Source organism: Onychomys torridus, chromosome 16 (assembly GCF_903995425.1).
Source record: "Onychomys torridus chromosome 16, mOncTor1.1, whole genome shotgun sequence".
In the NCBI taxonomy this organism is placed as follows: domain Eukaryota; kingdom Metazoa; phylum Chordata; class Mammalia; order Rodentia; family Cricetidae; genus Onychomys; species Onychomys torridus.
The window spans coordinates 66,387,283-66,411,859 of NC_050458.1; the positions used below are offsets into that span (position 1 = coordinate 66,387,283).

General features: G+C 53.4%; 2 protein-coding genes across 2 annotated transcripts; both read right to left on the minus strand.

Annotated features, from left to right (window-relative positions):
* Window positions 1-347: 347 nt before the first annotated feature.
* Window positions 348-10,386, minus strand: Krt82 (keratin 82). The gene is made up of 9 exons (XM_036207727.1): window positions 9,938-10,386; window positions 7,724-7,932; window positions 5,481-5,541; window positions 4,662-4,757; window positions 4,189-4,353; window positions 2,573-2,698; window positions 1,851-2,071; window positions 1,641-1,672; window positions 348-1,162 (listed from the first exon to the last, which is right to left on the minus strand). Exons 1-9 carry the CDS (start codon window positions 10,340-10,342, stop codon window positions 927-929), a joined length of 1,551 nt encoding a protein of 516 aa, XP_036063620.1. The 5' UTR covers window positions 10,343-10,386; the 3' UTR covers window positions 348-926.
* A 1,828-nt stretch (window positions 10,387-12,214) lies between these two features.
* On the minus strand, window positions 12,215-22,820 carry LOC118596817 (keratin, type II cytoskeletal cochleal-like). The gene is made up of 9 exons (XM_036207720.1): window positions 22,224-22,820; window positions 20,316-20,524; window positions 19,120-19,180; window positions 18,253-18,348; window positions 17,030-17,194; window positions 16,046-16,171; window positions 15,047-15,267; window positions 14,447-14,481; window positions 12,215-13,242 (listed from the first exon to the last, which is right to left on the minus strand). The coding sequence occupies exons 1-9, from the start codon at window positions 22,701-22,703 to the stop codon at window positions 13,013-13,015; spliced, it is 1,623 nt and encodes a 540-aa protein (XP_036063613.1). The 5' UTR covers window positions 22,704-22,820; the 3' UTR covers window positions 12,215-13,012.
* Window positions 22,821-24,577: the final 1,757 nt, after the last annotated feature.

Consider the following 24,577-nt stretch of genomic DNA (forward strand, 5'->3'; position numbering starts at 1 on the left):
TAGGATCTCCTCTCTCCCTTAGATCCTAAACAAGCCTCTCCATGACTGGGGTAGCTACCCGCCACTGAATGGGTGAACCATGTTCCTATTTGAACTAAGCCCAAAGCTAGAGGGACTGAATGAGAAGGGGCAGGGAGTGGTGGCTATGTACAGAGGTGGGCAGGGCTGGGGCTCAGGTGCACTAACCAAGTCCAGCTCTTTACTGTCTGTCTGAGCAGCAAGTATGCCATGGGCTGTCGCCTTTGCTCTGAGCGTGTCTCACTGCCAATGAAAGCTATACATATTTTTCAGTTTGGGTCCAACATACTACCCAAAGATCATTCTTGAGCCTCAGTACCAGGAAGACACCAGCAGCATCTAGTGACCCAGGAGCTCTAATTCTGGACCTTGGTTTTGGAATTCAAAATGGGATTTGGGGAATCTCCTTTCTAATTTTTTTTATAATAGTGCATGCTTCAGATGGGTGCGGTCAGTTCGATTTTCTTAGATCTCTGAGAGCCTGAGGGAAGGGAGATAGGAGGCTTGGGCAGGGCATGGGCAGGGCAGGGCTGGCTGTGTGAGGAAGTGCATGGAGCCTTCTACAAAATAGAACTGTAATGTGCCCAACTGGCTGTCTCGCCTGGGAGAGAAGTGGTCAGACTGTTGCTTTCTCTTGACTACTCAAGTTGACTACTGTGACTCCAGTGGCGGGAGCAAGGCAGCCTCTCTCTGTATCCCACCCACTCTGGGTCCAGCCTGGGGTCTGCATCCAGAGATGTGAAAGGTGGTTTTGAAGAATAGATTTCGAGCAAGAGTGACTCAACTCCCAGGAGCATCCTAGGGCAATGTGAAGTTGGTGTGGGAAGGGAGAATTTCGACCTATTCTAGTCTTCAGCCCTGTAGAGATGTGGTATCCAGGGTTTCCAGACTCTGAGGCAGTGCTAACACTAACGACTGCAAGAGTTGCTACCCACCCCCATCTTCACGCTGGAGCTCCGCCCGCTTCCACAACCCAGGAGCCCTTGGGGCTCACAGGGGATGTAGAGTTCACCGGTGCCCACCACGCTGCAGCCCCCGCTGTTCCTGAGGACACCCGTGGTCCCTGTGCAGTATTCGGTCCTCAGCATGGGTGTGCCCACCACACACGGCTCGTAGAGAACGGCACCTTTGGAGCTGCTGACCGCTGCGGGGACAGGAAGACGTGCTCAGGGGCCCATGCTGGAACGTGCCAGTAGGACCTCTGAACCTCTCAGCACTGCTGCCTACCTCCAAGGACAGCCATTTCAGCGGCTGACTTCCCTGTCTCTGCTGTCTAATCACATCCAGTGCTCAGAAGCTTCCCATACATCCGCCCCCTCTTTCCCCGGAGCCTTGTTGAAGCCTGACCTGATGTTTGATTCCCCTCTCCAACTCTGCTTGCACCTCTGTCCTGACAGGGCTGCTCACCCTTCAGCAAAGCGTTCTCTTGTTTAGGTGACCTGGGTGGGGCCCCTAGACAGCCCTGTTGGATTTTTCTCCACCTGCCCAGGGTACATGGCAGGCAAGCTCTTCCTGTGGGGGTTCAAGGAGATCTGGAAGGCTGGGTGGAATGTGAGGGGCTTCTACCTTGCTTAATCAAATACTAAGACCCAGAGTCCAGGATGGACGAGTCAGCTACTTACAGATATTCACAGGCCCGATGCCTTCACACAACCTAGAGAAAGAAGGGAAAAGAATTCAGGCATCTGCCTAGAAGAGAACTCTCCTTTCGGCCCTCACTGTGTTCAGGAAGTGCAATGGTGACCATGCTTTGTTTCCCAAGACTGTGGGATGGAGCAGCCTAGGGAGGCGGAGTGACAGCCACCCTGATGCCCTTTCTCCTCTCAGCTCACCTGTGTTCCTCGCCCTCCAGCAGGCGCCTGTAGGTGGCGATCTCGATGTCCAGCCCCAGCTTGGAGTTCATCACCTCCTGGTACTCCTTGAGCAGGCAGGCCATGTCCTGCTTGGCCTTCTGTAGGGCCTCCTCCAGCCCTGCCAGCTTGCACTTGGCGTCACTGAGGGCCGCCTCACCCTGCTGCTCTGCCTGGGCAATGGCCCCCTCGAGTTTGCAGCGCTGGGGAGAGGGCACAGGAAGGTGTCACTGGGTCTAGACCGGCGAGGAACGCATGGCTGTTCCTGCAGGCCCTAGGATTGTATACCCGGCTCACCCTGGGAAAAGGGCTCTCCCTCTGGATATGTTCAGTATCTGCAGCTAGGGGTGGGGTTGTGGCTGATAGATGTTAGTGCCCGGCTGTTTTTCACTAGCCTGGGAGAACTGAGTAGGGTCTAGTTTTGTGAACAACTTAGGAATGTTGAAGGTTAGGATCCCAGGGTGAGAGCCTGGGTTTGAAGTCTGCTGCCATGTTGCTTCTCTGGCCTCAGGCCACCAGACTTTGTGGGTCTGCCCATGCTCTTTGGTCAGCAGTTTGTAGAGAAGGGCTTGCTTTCTGTGAACCAAGGCGCCCTGGGCTTGCCTCTCTTCAGCCCTGCTCACCAACAAGGTGTGTCCTGCCCTGCACGGCCCAGCAGGAAAGTGGCTCTCTGGAGTGTTCTCCCAGCCCCTCAGGGGGGTTACCTGGCCTTTGACTGCTTCGATGTCCTGCTGCAGCCGCTGGATCAGCTTGTTCATCTCCAGGATCTCGTTCTTACGGTTGCGCAGGTTGTCACAGTGGTTCCCAGCCGTCAGCCTCAGCTCCTCATACTGTCAGGACAGAGAGGTGAGATGCAGGCCTTCACTGTGGCATCTCTTGGCCCCTTCCTCACTGTCCCCAGCTTCTTCTCCAGGGCTTCCCAGCTTACTTGCTCCATGGCCACACTCATCCCACCCTCATCCTGCTCTCCATGCTTTTTCCGGCTCTCTCCAGTGTCAGGGGCCACTCCTTATTCCTACGTCACCCAGCCCTGAGTCTCTGTCCCCTCAGTTCCCAGATCCTTTCTTTTTGCTTCCGGTCCCTTTTACTCTGCCCCAGAGCCTGAGCTGTCCTGAAGGCTGTTTCCATTTTCCATGTCCCTCTGGACTTTAGAGGGATTGTATGTTCAGCCTAGAGTTGAACAGTCCAAAACAAAAAACATGGTGTCTTGCTTTGGCTAACAACAAACAAACAAAAACAGAAATCAGATTCAAAGTGAAAAAAAATTTTTTTAAGTTAACCACCCTTCCCCTGCTCTCTGCTTGTGGGCATCACATCAAATGTCCTGTCCGTGCTCCTGCGTTTCCAAATGCCGTGTCCTGCCCCTCTCGTCAGCCCCAAAAGCCTGCTGCTTGTTCTTGGAAACTGCTGAGTGTTTCCATGGAGCTGGGTGTGGCTGGACCCATGTCTTTCCCAACAGGACCCTAGACTCCTCCAGACAGGGACAGCCTGGTGTCGCCCCCTCCTTCCCCCCCTGTATTTAAAGCTACACTCCACGGGACCCTGTGTGCCAGCCACCCTACCCACTCATGGCTCTGTAGTGTGTCACCACCTGACACACGCCCTGGTGCTCTGCCATGCATCTTGCTTGCCCTTGGCTCTGCCTCTAAGAAGGAAAACGACAGGAAGGCAGGCCTGATGGCTCTCCCAGTCCCCGCTGCCTCTGCAGCTCCGTGCTCTGTGCTGGGCGCACAAGGAATGCTCAGTGAGCAGAGGCTGAACGTGGGAGACAGCAGCGGGTGAACACACATGCTGCCGCGTTATAGACAAGCCAAGGAGGAGGAGATGGCAGGGTCGTCAAATCCAGCTGCCCAAGAGCTCTCCTTGCCCTCCCAGCAAGCCCCTAATTACCAAGTCTGGGACACCCTTAATCACCATTTCTGCTCTACCACCAGCAACACCCAGGCCAGCGGCCTCCGCCTACTCGGTGAAGCTCAGAACCCTCTTTGCCATCAACATCAATTATATAGATTGCATGCTGCTTAGAGGGCTGCTCTAGTGAGTCTGTGGACAAACAGAGCTGGGACCTGGCACCCTGGTGACAGGGCTGGCCTGTCTGTGGGGTCCCTCTGTTCTGCAGACACCTGACCTGGCAGAAACAACAGAGCTTGGGTTTATGGGATTCCTTGGTGCTGTGGAGTGGCCTGGACTTGTTAAGTCGTTAGCTCTTCTTAGGGCACAGAGCTCTCTTCTGCTTCTCCCCGTTGCCTGTCTTTGTCCCTTCCTCTGCTCTGATGTCTCTCTCCGGCCCCAGCCCTGCCCCTCTGCACCCCAGCCTCACCCGGCACTGGTACCAGGCCTCTGCTTCCGCTTTGCTGCGGCTGGCGATGTCGTCGTACTGGGCCTTGATCTCGGCTATGATGCCATCCACGTCCAGGTCCCGACTGTTGTCCATCTTCACAATGACTGAGGTCTCAGAGATCTGGGACTGCAGCAGGCTGATCTCCTGAGGAGGCCAGTCAGGAGTGAGCACTGAAGGTCCAGGCACGAGAGGGGCCTGCTCAGGCCTACTGAGACTTGTTCCTGCTCTTGCTGGCCCACAGTACCCAGTCTGCTTCCTGTCCTTGTCTGTTGTCCCTGTGGTGACCCAGATTCTCTCTAGGGGAGAGCTGACAACCACCAACCTAGATAAAATGACTTTGGGGGTCTTGGTCCCTGAATGCATGGGCCGCTCTTTTAGTGCTTGCCTTGGTACTCCTGCCCACCCTGTCCCTCCAGAACTGGTCACCCAGAAGACTAAGAGACTGGAAGTACCTCTTCAAACAGGGCTTTCAGGAACTCAATCTCATGTTCTAGAGCCTCCAAGTTGGTTTCTAGGTCTGCCTTCACCAGGAAGGCTGTGTCCACATCCTGTAACACAGTGACAGAACCATGACCTGGATCAGAGCCATACCCCAAATCAGCTAGGAACCCCCTATTTAAGCTGGTATCAGGGCAGCTGTGGGCCCTGGGCTCTTCTCCAAGCCTGGGTGGAGGGAAAGGGAGATGGGGCCAAGGTAGGAGGAAAGGCCTGGGCCTGACCCCCAGGGAGGATGCATGGAGGCCAATCCCTGTTTCTATGCAGCAAAGGGCTGAATGGGGTGTCAGATTTTCTTTCCCAGGGTTACCAGGGCCAACACAAGAGATCAAGAGAGAGGACCTTATTTAGGAAGTGGGCTTGGGAAGGATATGGCAGGATAGGTCTAGAGGCTCCCCCACGCTCCTGTGCAGAGGTGTCTGGAGCCATTTAGTTTCCAGCTGAGGAACTGGGCAGTTGTTTCTCTGCCTGGATTTGAATCAGTGTTTGTTTCTGACTTGGCATTAGCTACGAGGGCAGAGAGTTGCTTGGGCAGGTGGATTCACTGCCATTCTCCAGCTCTGACCCAGGGGAAGGATGTACGGAGACCATGTTAAACCCTGTTTCTATGCAGGGTGGAGCTGAATGGGGTGTCAGGTTTTCTTCTTTCCCAGGGTCAACAGGGCCAACACGAGATCAAGGAGAGGAACTTATTTGTGGTAGAGGGATTGGGACATGGATGGCCAATGGTCTAGAGCTGGCATCCAGGAGCTTTGCTTCACTGGGCACCATCTCACCTTCTTCAAGGTGACAAACTCATTCTCAGCGCAGGGGCGCAGGGACAGTTCCTCTTCATACCTGTAGTGGGGGAGCACTGCTTTGGTTAAGGTGTAGAGTTTGACAGAAGTCTCTTAGGGGGTGGGGGCTCTGGCTGTGTCTGTGGGCCCATGCTGCAGCCTTCTCTCTAGACCCTTATGCTCCTTCCCCCTGGGGACAGACACTGTTACCAGAATATCTCATAGTTACCTGTCAGTCTACCCCTTCCCATGACCAGCAGCTTGCTTCTGTGATGATTCATCACCTGGGATGCTCAAGGCTACTTCGTTCTCTTGCTGTGGAGGAAGCCCCCTCATCTAACCATTTCCTTTGGGAATGGGAGAAAGGCCACACCACTGGCACGTCATCTTCCCCAAGCTGTTCTGAGGTGGCTGTTGTTCCAGGGAGATTCCCAGCTGACCCCATGCCTCTTCCTTGCCTGCAGGGTAAGTCTGGCCCCCACCTGAAGCCCAGTGGTAGAGGTAGTAATTACCTACTTACCAGAGCACAGAAACAGCCTCAGCGCACCCTCCCACTCCCTGGGGGCTCCTCAGCCCACACACTGTGCCCAAGGCAGAGGGAATGGAGTCAGGGTTCAGGGCCTAGCATGACTCTTTGATGAACAGTGCCAATCCATGAAAACGTCCCTGTGCTCCTGATGCCCGTCTCTCTTTGGTCCAGCAGAGCTCTGTCTAGCCTTGACAAGGAGCTCTGGGGCTACTGCCCAAGTTCGAATCCCCACTCTGTCTCACACTAGACATAAACAAACTGGGTGGTGATGGCTTCTGTGGCCTTGTTACTCACAGGGGTATCCCCAGTAGAACAGCAGCAACCCAGGCCTGCCTCAAAGGGCTCTTGTGCATTAGTGACACCTGTGATGTCTCAGGAAAAGCCCTGGCTAGGACAAGTGTTGTGTAAGAGTTGGCCATTGTGGTTGGTGTGCCGGAAGGACATCCTGTTTAAAACCCCCAAATCTCATTTTGAGCTGCAAGTCAATCTAAGCTTGCCTGGCTATGAACTTCTTAAGGGAGGCATTGCTCCTCTACGCCTGGCTTCTCCCACCTCTTCCTCCTTCCCTTCAGTTTTTGAAGTCACTCTGGCTTCTACTCTAATTAATGAAAAGGTTTTGAGGCAGCCTTACTCTGCAGCCCTTGAACTCACTACATAGCTCAGGTTGGCCTAGAACCCACGACCCTCCTGCCTCAGCCTCCTGAGTGCTGGCATTAGAAGCTATGTCCCACTCCACCAGGCTTTGTGTCCCTTTTAGAAGGAGTCTACTGGAAGAAAAGTTATCTGTCAAGGTCATGCTCCAATGGTACCTCCTCCAAACACCTCCTACACCCTGGACCCTGGCCCTTCTCTCTTCTGCTGTACCCACTCACAAGTAAGTGTAAAGGTTTCCGGTGCTGTGGGGTAGAGGTTGGGCATCACTTTCCAGCATAGTTCCTGTCACCAAGAAGGCTCACCGTTGACACTTAGCCATCATGGCTCCTCTCCATCGACACATCTCTTGTCCAGTCTTCTTGTACCATTTCTCCTCAATGGAAGCACTTTCTCCTATCCCGAGCCCCATATATTCCTACGAGGCTCTGAGCAGACCCACCCCAAACCTTCCAGGTGACAAGCTCTCTAGACCTCCTACAGGCTGGGGATCTCCTGCCTGCCAGCCTATCCATTGACATCAGCCACCCACTCCACACTGAGAGGCAGGCTCAGAGCCTGTCCTGTGGAGAGTGGGTGGGATAGGACAGACAATAGAAACCCACAGTCCCTCTAGGAGAGGACAGGGAAGCCAGAAGTCTAGGGAGAGAACACCTGAACTGTGATGGCTGGGTGGGAGTGGGGATATCCTGAGAAGAGGCTCACCAAAAGGAGGGAAGAGAAGCCACAAAATCCTAGAGGAAAGAGCCCGGGGGATGGCTAGTTCTCAGTCTGCAGAGGGATTGGTGAATGAAATGCCAAATAGGAATATAGCTGGATCAGAGTCTTGAGGCTCTGTAAGTGGCAGGTGCCCACCCACCCCATTCAAGCCGGGTGGAGAGAAGGGAGATGGAGCACAGACACACACTTCCGGGCTTCAGCTGTGGATAATAATACGGATGCTCTGTGCTACTTAATTGTTTTCCCGTTGAGTTCCCTGTTTTGTAGATGGGGAAACTGAGGTCTAAGTTGTTTCTCCAGCTGGCGCTAGTCCCTTTGTAGGGTGAAGGCAAAGGCCACTTACTTTTTCTTGTAACCCTCCAGTGCATCCTGAAGGCTGCAGAGCTCAGCCTCCAGTCTCCCATGGTCCCCAGACACACAGTCCAGCTGTCGTCGCAGGGCACAGATGTAGCCCTCGAAGAGCGGCTCCATGTTGCTCTGGCAACTCCTCTGCTGCTGCATGAAGTTCCATTTTGTCTCCAGCAGCTTGTTCTTCTGCTCCAGGAAGCGTACCTGCCCCAAGAATGGGTGTCACCATGCAGAAAAGACCAGGAGGCCATGCTTTGTGATCACCAGGTCTCTGCAGAGACTGACACCTAAAGGGAGGTGGCTTTGTGTCTCCTTTACCTTAGGGACCTTAGAAGACTGTCATCTTCCCCTCAGCGGTCTATGTTGGTGTGGAAAGAGTGCTGTCCCAAAGGCTTGGGCAGCCCACACACAGCTCCCTGGCTGGCTGTTTGGTAACCCCATGACTTGAACATGCCTCCTCCTCTTGTGAGCCTCTCCTCACCATAAGCACACCCACACACGAATGCCTGAGTCCAAGGTCCCTCAGCAGAGGTCAAGGGTTGTGACCTAGCACTGCTGACTCCTTCTGTCTCTGCTGCTCCACTTTATGTGACTGGGTCGGAAGGAAGCCTGAGTCCCAGGAACATTGGCGGCTTGTGGGCCATCTCTTCCATTTGTGTGGGTTGTAATCAAGATTGGAAGCAGCCAAGTGAGTTGATCTGGTCACTGGCCAGTCACGGGCACACAGAGCGTGGTCTACAGCTCTCTTATGGGTTTCCCCATATCAGACCTCTTAAGTCAGCTACAGAAGGACTGCCACTCTACTGTGGATCAATAGCCATGTCCCAGGAGGCTAGCAGCATTACAGAGGCTCACCGCTGGGGCTTTCTTCTGTGAGGTGTTTATAACCAGAACCTGTCAGGCTTTAAGAGTAAAACAGGGTAGTGGACCAGCTCATTTCACTCATTTACAAGTGTGAGTGTGTGTGTGTGTGTGTGTGTGTGTGTGTGTGTGTGTGTGTGTACGCAAGAGATCATGTACATGTCATGGCACACACATGGAAGTCAGGACAACTTGAGGGAGTCAGTTCTCTCCTTCTGACATGTGGCCTCTGTGGATCTAGCTCAGGTTGTCAACATTGTCAGCAACTGACTTTACCCTTTGATCCACCACCAGCCCGTGTTTTCTTGGGGGTGGGGGTAGGCATTGATACAGGGTCTCATGTAGTTCAGGCTGGCCTTGTACTCACTATGAAGCTGAGGCTGGCTTTGAACTCTGATTCTCTTGCCTTTACCTCCCGGGGGCGGTTACAGGTATGTATCATCATGCCTGGCATCAGAGACACTTTAGTATAGACCAGTTCCTTTGAGTCTCCCACTGTATCATCTGTCTGTCCCCGAGACAGGCAGCCAAGTCCCTGAGGCTGAACTGTGAGTGGCTTACATAGGGATTCGGGGTAAGAGGAGTGGGCACTGCCAGGACCTAGGGCTTCTCTCAGGCATGTCTGCCCTAATCCTTGGGGTCTCCAGAAACAGCAGCCTAGCCCTTGGCATGGATCCTGACTCCCTAGGGTGTGAGGACAAACCCAGGTGGCCTGGGGAATGACAGGCCAGCTCAGTGCTTCTTAGCACGTCGCGCTGCCTTGTAGCTTTTTGAAGCTACTTGGTTTTGGGGCTGCCAAGGACAGGACCTGGGAAACGCCGCCTTGTGCCAAGCTCTTCTCCGCTTTTTGCCTTCACCACAGCCCTAAGTAGATGGGAAAGTTGGGGTTCCCGGTGTTTATCTCTGCCTTCAGGCCTCGTCCTGGCACAGCCTCGGTGCGCGGGAGGCAGCTTCAGTCCTCACGTGGAAGGCCACTGGCTGCTTTCATATTACTGTGGAAGTCCATCTGACAGTCCGCTCTCTGACAACCTTGATAATTTCTCAGATGATATCTGAGAAAGATCCTAGTTTTAAGTGACGACAGGGGTGGGGTGGGGAGCTTGGGTCAGAGGAGGTTATGTACACCCATAATCTTAAGTACTTGGGAGACAGAGGCGAGAAGAGGGATGCAAATTTGAAGCTGGTCTGGACTGGGAAGCAGGCATTTTCAATGACATTTTCATGGAGTGCTGGAAGACCTACAGACAAAGGCCTTTTCCTGTCCCCCAGACAGAGCAGATGCAGGACATGCTCCCCAGCACTTCCCCGCAGCACCCTGGCTGCCCCGCAGCACCCTGGCTGCCCCTACCTTGTTGATGAAGGATGCGAATCTGTTGTTGAGACACTTGATCTGTTCCTTCTCATCCCTCTTCACCCTCTGCACTGTTGGGTCGATCTCCAGCTCCAGGGGGACCAAAAGGCTCTCGTTGATGGTGACAGGGGTGATGCAGGTGGGTGGTCCACAGGCGGCTCCTGCTCGGTACCCGAAGCCAGGCATGCCACATCTGGAGGCCACACGGGGCCTCCCGAGGCCCACATTGCATAGGCTGCGAGAGCCAAGGCAGCCCAGGGCTCGGAGGGCCCCGGCACCTCCAGGACGACAGGGTCCCTTGCTCACTTCATAGTGCGTGACCATCCGGGGCGTGATGGCCGAGCATGAGCTGAAACTCCGGCTGCCACATCTGGAGCTCAGCTGGAAATTTCTGCATGACATGGCTTGAGAGGCAGAGATGGTTCCCTGGAGAGGAGAACAGGGGTAGGATGGATTAACCAAACCGTGGCTCAGCTTTTCAGCTTTTATCTGGTGGGGGTGGGGGACTAGACTGGTTCAAACCCCTAATCACTACTAAATCAGGTTTATGAGCTTGGGATATTGGCAGCTGCTAGGTACACAGTACATAATTAGGGTAGCAAAAAGCAAGAAGGAGCCAGTGGTCAATGCTGGGGGTGGGGAAGTCCCATAAAAATTCTATCTGTCCTTCTTCCTTGTTTATGGAGTTGATGAGAGGGGCCAACCAGGCACTTATGGATGTCATGTCCAGTGGCTCAGCCTCCCAGGAAAGAAGAGTGGAACTTGAGATTGTTTACAGAAGGGGACTTCCCTGAGATGGAGGATGCTCTGAAGACTTTCTTTGCCAGAGGGCTGCATCAGTGCCTTCCTCTAGATACTCCACTACTCTGTGGGCTCCCAGACACCCCTAGATATACCCATGGAGGAGGAAGCTTCCCGTGGCTGGCTACACCTTGTCCATGCTGCTCCTTTGCTCCTGCACAGCTGTGTTACAGGGTCCTCCAGGTACTGATACTAGCCCCACACTTCATCCACACAGGCCACAGGGGACTCAGGAGGAGAGACCTGAGGCCAGGGGGGGGGGGTGGGGGGAGAATACCCTACACTTTGTGTCCCCTGCAAAGCATGGCAGTGTGGACTCTGCACTGAGATCAGCACCCTCCCAAACCCCCCCCTCCCGTGGTGATGCAGCTTGCCCTGGTCTGGGGATATATGTAGGGACAGGGGCGTCCTTGAGAATGTTCTGGATGGATCCAAACTTTTTTTCCTAGCATGGGGCTACAGATGGAGGTTTTTTTTTGTTTTGTTTGTTTTTTTTTTGTTTTTTTTTTTTGGTGCCTGTCCTAGATCTTGCTTTATAGACCAGGCTGGCCTCGAACTCACAGCGATCTACCTGGCTTTGCCTCCGGAATGTTGGGATTAAAGATATGTGCTACTACCGCCACCTGGCCTACAGATGGAGTTTTTGGAGACGCTCAAAGCCTCCTCAACCTCTTTGCTCCTCTTTCTATCCCCCCTCCACACAGCAGCCCTGATGGGCCAAATGGCTTTCTTACTGAGATTGTGTCTAGGTCACAAGCCCACAATACGGCAAGGTTGATTGTTGGGGCTTTACTACAAGCCAGGGCCTTTTACATCTAGGATCTCACCAAGTAAGGAACAGAGTAGTGGGGATGGGGGTGACAAGGCTGGGATTGGACCCCATTCTCTCTGTCCTCCCTGTTCTCTGTGGCTCCAGAGGAAGAAGCCTGGGTTCAAAGCCCTGATCCAGCAGGCTTTGTTTCTTGTCTTACCAACTGTAGATCAGCAGACTGGACTGTGAAACTGTCTTGGGTCTTGGGAATTCTTACCTAATTGGGTCATTTCAACGTCTTCTTATATTTGGGACTAAGACTGAAGGGTGCAATTAGAGGTCAGGGGACAGTTGGGAGGCATGTGGTAGAGTGGGCTGGGGTGTTCAGACGTGGAGTGGGGAGTCATATTTTCATTCTGCTGAAAGACCCAGGACATGGTGTGAGGGTTGGTGGTACTAAGAGGGCAGACTGCTCTGGGGATGGGTAGTGGGCTGAGCCATGAGGATGGGGCTTGCTGGAGCCATGTTGATGCCCCAAAGCCACAGGCCTCCCACTGTGTCCAGGACAGATGATGGTCTCAGTAACCATGCTCAGCTCCTGGAACCCCAGGGCTGAGGGCAGGGTCGTTCATAGTTTGATGTGTGGAATCCCCTGTTCCCAGAGTTCACCACTCCAAGGTTGCTGCTCGGTGTAAGACACAACACACTCAATGAAGGCTTCAGGTGCTCAGTGACATTTTATTGAAGCAATTCTAGGAAATGGGCATGCAGAAGAGGAGTGGACAGCTCGGGAGGTCTGGCTGCTACTTCAGAGCTGTTAACTTCCTTTACACACAGCACAGCAGCGGACAGCCTAATTGCTTTTGGGAAATATTTTGGTTTTGAACTCATAGCAGATATTTGAGGGCTCACAGCTCTTTAGATGAAACCACTGTGAAGACCAGCTTCCAAAACCCTCCATGAAGCTCCTTTTCCTATCCCCTCACACCTCTCCTCTGCCACCTGTGTCCCTGCGCCCTGGAGCAAGAGAAAGCAGCAGAGATCTGCCTTTCTCATCCAGCTCCCTGCCTGGCTCTGCCCTGAGTGCTCAGAGAGCCAGGACAAGGCTCGGATGATCCTCACAGCTCAGAGTCACCTCAGAGCCTGGGAAGCACACAGAGAAAGGTGACTTTGGGCCACCAAGGTTAAGTGTAAAGTCCCATGGAGGACTGAGTAAGAAGACTCTCTTGTGATTGTAGAGCCCAAGCAGGTTGAGGAGGACTTCCTGCAACCCCTACTGCTTAGGGGCAAAGGCCTAGCCTAGAGCAGTTGAATCAGTGTGGGTAAAGGAGGACTTGGAGATGAGAATGGGTGGGGTATCTCTGTGGAGGCCAGCCTGGAAGCAGAGGATGGACAAGGTAACCTTAAAACTCATAGGCCACTTGGGGTCAATGTCTCTTGCTGGGGATGGTGAGCATGGGCAAAGCATCAGGCCTTAGTGCTGGGGAGCTGGGGGCCCGGGGACCAAGGCAGGTGGAGCTTTAGCTCCTATAACTCTTCTTGCTGGACGACGTCTTGGAGACAATTCGCATGCTTGAGCTGCTGCCACTCACACTGCGGCCGCTGGTGGAGCTAAAACCGCCACTCCCTCCGCCACCGTAGCAGAGGCCACTCCCACTGTAGCCGCCGCCGCCGCCGCCGTAACTGCCGCTGCTCATGCAGAGGCCGCCACCTCCACTGTAGCCTGTGCCCCCCGAGGAAGAGACCACAGCTGAAAAGAGAAGGTACAGGATACATTGTCAGTGGTCAGTCGTCCCTCCCACACTCATCTTCTGGCCACTCCCTCCCCCAGGACGCGCAGATGACAGACAGCTGTCTGCAGAGGCAGCAGGAGGCAGGGGGAGCCCCAGAGCGGGCTCTGTGACTTTCAAAGCTCCCATAGCTATGATGGTACTGGTCCCTCAAAGAGATGTCATCATGGCGGTGACCTCAGTGTAGAGATGAACAGATGGAGGCGCAAAGCACCTAGCAGCGTGCACAAGGTCACTCCTGCCCGAGACCAGGTCTTAAGCCTCTAGGCTGCACTGTACCTTCCTCTATTGGGGCTCTCACACTGGATGGGACACAAGACCTCAGATTTGGGAAGGGGGTTTTGGACTTTCATATCAGGAGAGATCAAAGGTCACCTAGAGGAGTCTCCCTGCCAAGTATTGGAATCTCCTCAGCTTCTTGTTGCTAGGCCTGCTAGCCTCTGCCCCAATGCTTTGGCAACAGTGAACTCGGTCCCATAAGGGAACACTGTTCCCAGCCTGTCAAATACTTGAAGCTGTGGCCAGCCATCTCTCTGGGAGTGTGCTCTTCCTGTGAGGCTTCTGAACTTTTCTCTAGTGGCCACAGGCTCTGGCTTTCCCTGATGTTCTCTGACCTAGCCAAGGCCCAGAGGCTCTCATCTCCATGACCAGGACTCAGTGTTGCCACATCACTGCCTGAGATACCAAGAGATCACCCCTTCCGGTCTCTTCCTGGATGTCCAGGCAAAGTCGAGATGCCTGTTTTACTTGCCCAGCCAATTTGCTTCAAATCTATGTAGAGGTCTTTCAGCTGCTCCATAGATCTGCCAGAGTAACCGAGGGCCGGGGACCCTGGCTGCATGAGTGATCCTGTCCCATGCAGGATCCTCTGGGGCTAGGCTGGACATGTGACCACATTACAACCACCAAGGTGTAAAGGGTTCCCTGCAGCATTTAAGGACACTTTCCCAGAATGAGAAAAAGTCCTTGGACTCCTTGCCTAGGGACAGGGAATGCTCAGGACTCTTAATACCAATGGGGAAAGAAACCAGGAAAAAAAAAAAAAGGAGGAGAGGTCTTGATGATGTATTTCCTCAGTTGTTTATTTTCAGATCTCAGTGATGCTAGGGTCTCCCTTGTTGCCTCCCCCCCCCACTCTTCTATCTTCCCAAGACATTTACTCACAGATGTTCACTGCGCCAACACCTTCTCCAGTGAGCCTGTGGCAGGTGGGAAGAGAAGGCGCATCACTGATGAGGACATAGAGAGCTCCCAGTCCCCTGCATGTGAGGCCATCAGGGCTGAGCACATGCTGTGAGCCTGCCCTGTGCTGAACAAGCTTGGTGTTCATCTCATGAGCTCCAGAGGCTAACAAAAATACAGGAGGGGAACCCTAGAGGGGAATCAGGTCAAGATACGGATAGAAACAGGAACTGAGACCCCATGCCAATGAGGCAGAATGGAGTGGTTAAAGTAAAGGACATCTGGGGCCATGTACTGTCCCCAAGGTCGATACCAAGGGCGCTTGTATGTGTTATAAGGCTCAAGTCACACTGTTCCTGCTTAGGGCCTCCCAGGAGTTTGTAGCCACCTTTGTCTCACAGCTTTGACCCTGGACCAGGCTCAGGAACAGCTGTAGGAGGGAACCTCTGAAGGAACAGTGAATGCCATCTGCATCTGTCCTTGGCCTTTATTGTAGGGGCACGGGGGTAAGTGGCCCATGTGGCCTCTGTACCATACTATCCTGTTCTGGTAGCATCTGTTTGGGCCATGGTGGGAGCTCACCTGCACTCCTCCCCCTCCAGCAGCTTGCGGTAGGTGGCGATCTCGATGTCCAGGGCCAGCTTGACGTTCATGAGCTCCTGGTACTCACGCAGCTGCCGGGCCATGTCCTGCTTGGCCTTCTGTAGGGCCTCCTCTAGTTCTGCCAGCTTGTGCTTGGCATCTTTGAGAGCCAGCTCCCCACGCTGCTCAGCATCAGCTATGGAAGCCTGGAGTGTGGCACACTGCCCACAGGACAAAGGAGGAGCTTTTGACACTGAGCACAGAGCACATGCAGGGTTAGATTAACTTCCCCACAGTATGTTATTGCAATGGAAGGCAGAACACTGAGTTTGAGGTCAACACTGAGAACTGTTTGTTCTCAGTCCCCAAGGGTAACTTAGAGTTTTCTGGATGAGAAAATGGCTTTCTGAGGTCTTTCTCTGGGTAGTGGGTAAGTACATAAAGCAAGACAAGCTTGACCATGTTGTGGCTCCAGTGGAGAGGTAAGTGCATCTCCATTCCTTATCTGAGAGATTTCCGTCTGCACCAACTGAGTTAAGTCCAAGTGCTGGATAGTTTTATGTCAACTTAACACAAGCTAGAGTCATCTGAAAGGAGGGGACCACAATTGAGAGAATGCCTCCATAAGATCTGGCTGTAGGGCATTTTCTTAAAGTGATTGATGTTGGAGAGCCCATTCCACTGTGGGTAGTGGTCCAGTGTTCTATAAGAAAGCAGGCTGAGCAAGCCATGAGGAGCAAGCCAGCGAGCATCACCCCTCCATGGCCTCTGCCTCAGTTCCTGCCTCCAGGTTCCCGCCCTGTTTGAGTTCCTGTCCTGACTTCCTTTCATGTTGAGCTACAATGTGAAAGCACAAGCCAAATTAACCCTCTCCTCCCTAAGGTGCTTTGGTCATAGTGTTTCATCACAGCAATAGAAACCCTAACTAGGTCAGCCCAGATCCAAGTTTTCCTGGATGCAGGGGTTTGATTGGGACGGCCTTTGAGATATCAGTCCTACCTGCTTCTTGAGGTTCTCAATCTCAGAACGCAGCCTCTGCATGGCCCTGTTCAGCTCAGAGATCTCCATCTTGGTGGTACGGAGGTCATCCCCATGCTGACCAGCAGACCGCTGCAGCTCCTCATACTGGGAGGAAGGAGAGGCTTCGGGTAAGGGATAGTCAGGCCCAAGGAGAGAGGGTTGTAGCTTCCCAGAGCCCTCCAGGCTCTCAGTGCGTTGCTCAGAGGGTCCTGGATTGTCTCACCCTGCCCATTGAGTCTGTGGGCATCGTTTCTTGCTCTCCCTATCCACACACTTCAGCAACAGCCAGACATTTGTGGCCATGCTATTCCCCTCCCCCCTTTTTTTGCTCCTGGCATTTCTTCTTCTCTTTCCCTCCACTCCATGCATCTGACCCTTCTAGATCAGCATCACACACACACACACACACACACACACACACACACACACTTGCATGCATGCATGCACGCACACACGCACGCACACATGTACTCACACACGGCGGGTACTTTCTGATAGAGATCCTCCTTCATGTACATTTGTCATGATACCAGAGTGTACTGTTTCCCTGACTCCCAGCTCAGAGTGTCTGCTCCAACTTCGGAAATGTCGTTCTGTGATTCGTATTAAGTCTGTCCCTAAGCCTTGGTCCCAGTCAGCTCCAGCTCTGCTTTTTGCATCCTTTAGCCTCATCTAGAAGGCACCAGACCTTTCTCTTGACACATCCCCCCATTGGCATGGTGGCTGCAACTGACCACTGATGCCCGTTTCTCTGATATACAGCCTTGGAATTTCTGCCTGTGTCTGACATTTCCCTTGCTCCTGATGGTGTCGACCCTGGGTTGTGCTCAGAATACATGTAAGCTCTCAGTTGAACTCAGACACTGGATCTTAGTAGGCTGGGGCATTGGAGAGAATAGGCTTGTATCTTATGAAGTTTTCAATCCCTGTGTCTGTTTAATTGGTTAGATTTTGGTGCCTCACCTTGGTCTGGTACCAGGATTCAGCCTCTGCTCGGCTGCGGTTGGCAATGTCCTCGTACTGGGCCTTGACCTCGGCGATGATGCTGTTTAGGTCCAGGCTGCGGTTGTTGTCCATGGACAGGACCACAGAGGTCTCAGAGATCTGAGCCTGAAGCTGAGCCAGCTCCTGCGATTGAGCCCAAAGAGGAGAGATGAGACAGGACATTTATGTATGTGCGTATGTGTGCATGCACATGTGTGCAGATGTGTATATGAGTGCATACATGTGCTTTGGGGATGGCACCCCCCTGGGGCAGGTTCTGTCATGGAGGGTCTTGCACTGTGAAGTGCAGCTCCTCTCTCAGCTCTGATGGGCTGAGAAGGATGTTCGGGAGGCCACCAAGCTTACAATGGCTTTCAGCCTCAGCACACGTGTACCTGAGCACAGCTCAGGTAACTCCAGATAGAATTCTCCAGAAGCCACTCCCGTTGTCAAGGGAGCCTGCTGGCTGTCAGAGCGTGATGTCTCACTCTCCGAAGAAGCCCAGCCCGTCACACCTAACAGATACCTCACCTTGGGCAAGAAGCCTGAGTCAGAAGGGACCAGGCACCGCTGAGTCCCGGCCTGTTCCTGACTGTCCTGTACTATGCTCCTTAGGGATGGGGCATGAAGATTAGCTAGAAACAGCAGAAGGAGACCCCAGAAAAGTCCCAGAACCGAGGGTCTTGATTATGTCTGTGTGGCTGTCTCTGCAAGCCACAGAAAAGTGCCCTGGTGCTCCACAGAAACATGTCTTCAGGAGGGGAGGCAATTGTCACACCTGGACAGAAAGCACCTGGAGGCTGGGTGACTCCTGCTGATTAGTCTAATTGCACAGTTTGGGGTGCCCCAGAAAGAACAGGAGCGGGACTGAGCTGGGCCTGGGGCTGGGACAGTTCTGCGGGAATCCCCTGAATTTGGTGACAAACAGATATTCTATCTGCTCAACAGAACACATTTATTCTAATTATTCTTATTAGCCCTGGTTGAGTTTTTCCACTTTTGGAAACTTCTTGTTACCCCCCCCCCCCAGGAACCTCATTTTCCCCCTCAGAGAGCTGGATCTGTCCCATGAATCACAATCCACAGATGGGATGAGGAGCAGAGAGGAAGGAGGCCAGTAAAGAGAGGACAGCTTGTGTGCCAGGGTGGGGGTGGGGGTGTCCCAGCCTCAGGCCTTCAGACAGGGCACCAGGCTCTCTCACCGCCTCATAGAAAGCTCTCAGGAAGTTGATCTCGTCCATCAGGGCGTCCACCTTGGCCTCCAGCTCCACTTTATTCATGTAAGCAGCATCCACATCCTGGGCACAGAACATGAGATCATTCTGGGTTCTACCCTCCCTGGGTCAACTAGCAGCCTCTGGAGATTATTTCCGGAGCTAGTGGGACAACTGCAGCTCCCAAGGGAGCACATGTTGCTGCATGCTGTCCAGTGGAACTGGAGAGATGGGGAGGGCCACATAGTATGACCTTCAGGATTGCCTGTCTGTACTGCTCATCAATGCTGTATGCAAGGGTCTCATGTCACCTTCCATGGTGAGGACACCCCATCCTGGGTCACAGGGCTCCCATTGCCTATGAGTTCTTTAAGCCTCTCCCCAAAGACTGTATGGACTCTCATCCTCACATCTCTGCCTATCCACTTCCCTTCCCTTCTCCCCCAAGCTGCTACTCCATTTTTTCACTCAGTTTAATCCTTGGTGGTCTTTTTGCTTCCCTCTCTGCCAGTCTCAAAGCAAGCAGACCTCTAGACTTCCATTGCCTGATCCTCCTACTGCCCTGCCCAAAGACTGCCTCTGGATTCTGGATTCTGAGCTGAGGACCAGGTCCTGTTGGTTCCCTCTTACCCTACATTGCCCTGAGAGAGGCTGGTACCATGACTCACACAGCTTGGAGTCGGGAGTCCTGGATCCTGACCTGCCTCTAATCACCTCTATACAACAGACTGAACATCCCTGGACCCAGTGTCCTCATGTTTAAAGTCAAATATATCACCAAGAAGACTGGAGGCTTCAGTGACAGCTCTGCCTCCCCCGGAACCTGCAGTTGGCGACAGTGCCTTTGCTGCTTACTTTTTTGAGTACTACGAACTCATTCTCTGCCGCTGTGCGCCTGTGGATTTCCTCTTCATACCTGTGGAAAGGGGGAGAAGGATGAGTGTTAGGAGGAGGGCTTGAGAGTGAGGTTGGCGTGGCTCTATCTGGCCCAGTTATTCAAGTCCTCCAGCACACCCCATATCCTTCAGCTCAAGGTATGGCAGGTGGGCACACTTGGAAAACATTCTGTTGTGGTGTGGCTCCCTCATGCCTATGTAGCTCTGAACACCAAATCAAATACCCCTACTTCTGTTGAAATAAAACTCAAACTGAAAATGGCAGAGAAGAATCACCCCCTCTTCCTGTAATGTACTTCCACACATCCTGGAGCTCTAAAGAGGTGTGTCCTTCCTCCAGCCCCTCCTCCTCCTTCTCCTCCTTCTTGACTGGCAGCCCCTGGCTTCTAGCCCGGCTCCTGCTACCCTACACTGTTGCTATGTCCCTTGATGTCTCAGCCACGCTGAACCCTATCTTGAGTCTTCAGACTATAAGACCACCCACCCCCAGGCCCAGTGTCCTCATTCTTCCATTTGGCTGTACTTCCCCTGGCACCCACGGCATGCTACAGCTCTCCCTGTCCACCATCCTCTGAGAAGGGCGCTTCCTTTCCATTGCGGTGGCCCACTCCCTCCCCAGGCTCCCTCAGCATCAGGATATCCCACGCCCCCTGCAGAAGCCAGCGGGGATTCAGGGAATTATGAATTGTGGTTGGGAAACCACATGTGGTCCCAGGAGAACCCTTTTCTTCTCTATTCCTCCAGCCTCCTGGGCAGGGCTGGGGGAAAGAACACAAACCCTATAAATGAACACTTAGTTGAATAAATGGGAGGGGTGGGGTCTCCAGCTTCAATTCCTAACTCTTGAGTTACCCTTTGTGTAACCTTGGGTACATGATCAGCCATCTCAGAGCCTGTATTTGCTGTCTGCAGGGATTAACAGTTGTTACATATGGGCACGTCTTAGGACTTATGTGATCATTATCTCATCAACTCCAGCCCTTCCTCCAACCCTAACCAATGACTTTCATGTCTGTTTGGTTCCATCTCATGCCCCAAGCGTGTGTCCCATTCCTCCCAGATGGGGCAGTGTTGGGGAACGGCGCACCCTCCTTCTTTCGCCTGACTTTCCGCAGACCCCCAGGGCAGGGTCAGATAGACTGAGTGCCCGCTCACTTGTTCTTGAAGTCCTCCACCACGTCCTGCATACTCTTCAGCTCTGTTTCCAGTCTGCCTCGCTCTCCTCCCAGACACTCCAGCTGGCGCCTCAGGTTGGTGATGTAGGCTTCAAACATGGGCTCTAGGTTGGTCCTGGTTGTTTTGTGATCTTGCAGGAGGCTCCATTTGGTCTCTAGGACTTTGTTCTGCTGCTCTAGGAACCGTACCTGTCCCGGCCAAAGGTAAGAGATTGTGAGGGCTTCCTCGATTCAGCCTCCCACATGGTCTGCGATGTAGGACCCCCTAATAGTGCAGGGACCCTGCATGACCTCAAAACCCAGGTGGCGGCTTCCCTTTCTCCCCCTGAGCTGCAAGGAGCCTGGATGCGGAGAAGCCACATCAATGTTGGTGCGGTGCCCTTGGGAGGCAAATGCTAAGTCCAAAGAGGCTGGAGCCATCTGAATATACCAACCATGTTGACATGCAGTAACTTAGGAAAAGAACACTATGGCTAACTGAGCCCAAATTGATCCCTATTACGTGGGTGGAAGGTTTTGGCAATAAATTCTGTCTTTTTCCTTTCTGGGAAGGTTTCTCAGGATCTGGAACCTGGACTCAGCTGCCTGTGCACTTTAGAAATGTGGGTGTGGGTCACTCTGGAACTACACTACAGGGACCTGGGCACAATCCCAGCCATGTCTCTCACTAGTCATGTGGCCTTGAGCAACCACCTCCTTGGGTTGCTTGTTGAGTCCCCTGCAGTCTTGAGCTGCCATTTGGGTTTCTGGGCTTAGCTGCATCTGATCCCGAGTCTGGGAATTTCAAGGGACTTTCCCTCAATCAGAAGTCCTTCCACTGGGAGGGACTGGGATGCCACTTACTCTCCAAGAATGAAAGAACACCTCTATGGCTTCAAAGATGGCAGTGTCCCCACAGAGGTCTATAACAAGTGTGTCTTTCCCTCGTCTCCCACTGTGGGAGAGAGAACACCCTGGCACCCCAGTCCTTCCCAATCCCACTCACTATTTCCACACACCTGCCCCCCTGGACCAACCAGGAAAAGGCAAAAGCCCAGGGTCTTCCCTTCTCAGCCAGGCTCCTGGAAGTCACACCCGTGTTGGCATAACCCAGGCAAGGTGCCACCAGACACAGGTGACAAAGCTTAAGAATTGGTGTCCCAGCAGCGTCATTAGTTGGGTCTGTCCACCCAATGATCCGCTCCCCAAAAGGAGGTATTTGTAATACGACAAAGCCACAAAGGGACCCGAGAGTCGATCTGTTCCACTCCACTGGGGCCTGAGAGGAGAGGAAACTCTCCCCTCAGGAGAGTCCAGAACTGGGGCCTAAGCTGGGTGTCGTCTCTGGACTCCATGCTCTTCTTCATCCCAGAGACAGAGCCTGAGTGATCCAGGGCTGTGGCCACACTCTTTCCCAGCTGAGACGTGAGATGGTGCACAATGGCGTCACATCCTAAAAGGCTCTCTCCCAGGACTGGGTACCTCTAGGATCCCAAGTCACACAGTGGTTGGGACTCAGGCTGAAGTCACACATGTCATCTCTGTACCCTTTCACTGCCCACTCAGCTTCCTGGACATACGCTATCACCAAGATGTATCAACAGAGAAATACTTCTGCCTTGGGAGGACGCTAGGGTTCATTAACTGGGAGAGAAAAAGGGACCCTTCCCTCCAAACTATCTAGCTGACCCATGACCACTGCCTCCAGAGTGGTAATGTCCTCATTGTGGGTCTGAGAGCTCTAAGGCTGGATGGAGATGGGTTCTTTTCTGCTCCCGCCCCATCGGCAGACTGCCAAGGCCCCAGATGCATGGGTCTTGGGAAGCCCCAGGTGACCTCAGGAGAACCCAGACAGTGAAGATTTTGGATGACAGCTGCTTTAGTAGTGGAGACCCCACCTGCTCCTCACCTTGTCGATGAAGGAGGCGAACTTGTTGTTGAGGGTCTTGATCTGCTCCTTCTCCTCCTTTCGAACCCGCTGGAGAGATGGATCAATCTCCAGATGCAGCGGGGTGAGGAGACTCTGGTTGACGGTGACTTCATGGATGCCTCCAGCTCCAGGGGCCATCCCGCCTCCAAATCCATACCCGCCATAGGCTCCTCCAACTCTGTACCCTATGCCGGTGACACCCAGCCCACAGGCAGCACCTCCAAAGCTGGCCCGGCTGGAGCGGTAGCCACCACTGATGGAGATTCTCTTGTTACCCCCAAAACTGTGCAGGCTTCTTGTCCCAAAACCACCCCCAAAGCCGCCTCCAAAACTCTTTCCGCCCTGGGACACCGAGACAGAGCTGAAACCAGGCCGGCAGCCAGGGAGCAGGCTGGCTGAGGAGGCGCTGAAGTTCCGTGTGCCCCCGGACTTGATGGTCACAGAGGATCGCTGGGTCATGGTGGAAGTTGATGTCCAAGGGCAGCAAAGCAAAGGCGAGAGTGAAGAGCCTTTAGGTCTGGCTCACCTGGACTCACCTTGAGTTTTATCCCTTTCAAGAACTGGGCTTGGCCAGAGCAGATCAAAGACCACTCTGTTGCGTTCACCTCAATGGCATGTCTGGCCACAGCCCATCTTCCTGCCCGCTAATCACCATGGGGAACACCCTACCCTGGACAGGACCAGGCCTGGGGAGTGCAGCCTGAGGCAAACCTGGGTTCAGAGCTCCCCACCTGCCCAGGTTCTCAGTCACACACTCTAGACACCCCTCCCTACCCGCTACTTGCCTCCATCTATAGCTCTCTTCCACACCCAGCTCCCAGACTCTGGACCCAAACATCTGACTGTGCCCATCCCATCTTCATCATATATATATTAAAAATATCTACTGAGTGTTAAGCCTGTACTATACTATGTGGCAGATCTACCATAAACATGATTACATTTTATTTTTAGAACTTTGTGGAAATGGATGATAAATCATTCCCAACGTCTATTGAGCAGTACCACGGGAGCTGAACTCCACCTGTTCACCTTTCAACACTGGTTGTTTTTGCCCTTGGTTTCTACCTGCAACCATTGGCAGATGGGCCACACAGCTAGGGAATGCTGGGATGGTACTAGAACCCATGGCTGGCTGGGCTACAGGTCCAGAATCCCTGCACTTCTCATAGATGGGGAAACTGGGGTGTCTTGTCCTTCCTAAGAAGCAGTTGGAGGTCACCCCAAATCCCTGCCCTCTTCTGCTGGTCCCCCTGGTCTTAGCTAGTGAATCTAACAATTGTCCTCAGAGTCTGTTCTTTCTAACCATTCACGACGTCAGCCCTTATTTCACATCCCTCTCTCCTGACTCATATGTCATTGAACCTCTCCTTTCCTAGCAGGAATGGTTTCCACAGCTCTGGTTGGCAGCGCCTATCAGTTCTGCCATGAATCCTAAGGGTCGAGCCCACCCTGTCTAAATAAACCCGAGCCCCACTCATATTAATCCCATCATGCCCTACGGTCCTGAGAGGAGGGGTCCAGGAGACTGTAAACTTAGGAATGTGCAGCCCTTCCTGGGTGTCTCCCTGCTGCCTGCAAGGACAGGCTCCCTGGCTCCCTGGCCTGGCCTCGGGGCTGACTTTTAACTCCTCTCCTGTCCTGTCATTTCTCTGCTCAGGGCTGCAAGTTTGAAGTTGTCGAGGGAACAATCAGCTCCTTTGCTGGCCAGTTCTTGACCACCCATCCTACGTCAGTGTTGTCCCAGGAACACAGGCTGATTTGGGGAGGGGATGGCCTCGCCCTGCATGACATGCTGAGCAGGAGGCTGGGCAGGGCTTCTGCCCAGGGGTGGGGACTTCCCAAATAAGCATCCCAAAGAAGAGTGAGAGGAAGTAGGAGCCACTTAAGGAGGAAGGCTGTTGGTCTGCTGCCCTCCCCATATACCCCCCTTAGCTCCTCAGGAAGGGGCCACAGCTGTTGTGCCCCGAGTACTGCTTGTGTGGAACGCTCACTGGGGGCTGCCTGGGAGTCAGAATTGCTGTGAGCTCATCACCGCTGCACACAGAGAGCTGAGCCAAACCCATGACACATGCATTTAATAGGCACATTCCAGGAGGAGACAGAGGAGCATTGACTCCAGCTGGCAATTTATAAGCAGCCAGAGAAGGACAAGACAGCCTGGCATTGAGGTGGCCAACACAGACTCCCTGTCCCTGCATCTGGAGGAAAGGGACAGGTGTGCTGAAGGGGCATTTGAAGATCCTTTGACTGAACTTCTGAAGAGAGTGGGCTTTGGGTTTGTGTGTCTAGCACAGAGACATGCCAGGAGCAGCCTGGGGACTGTCGGGGTG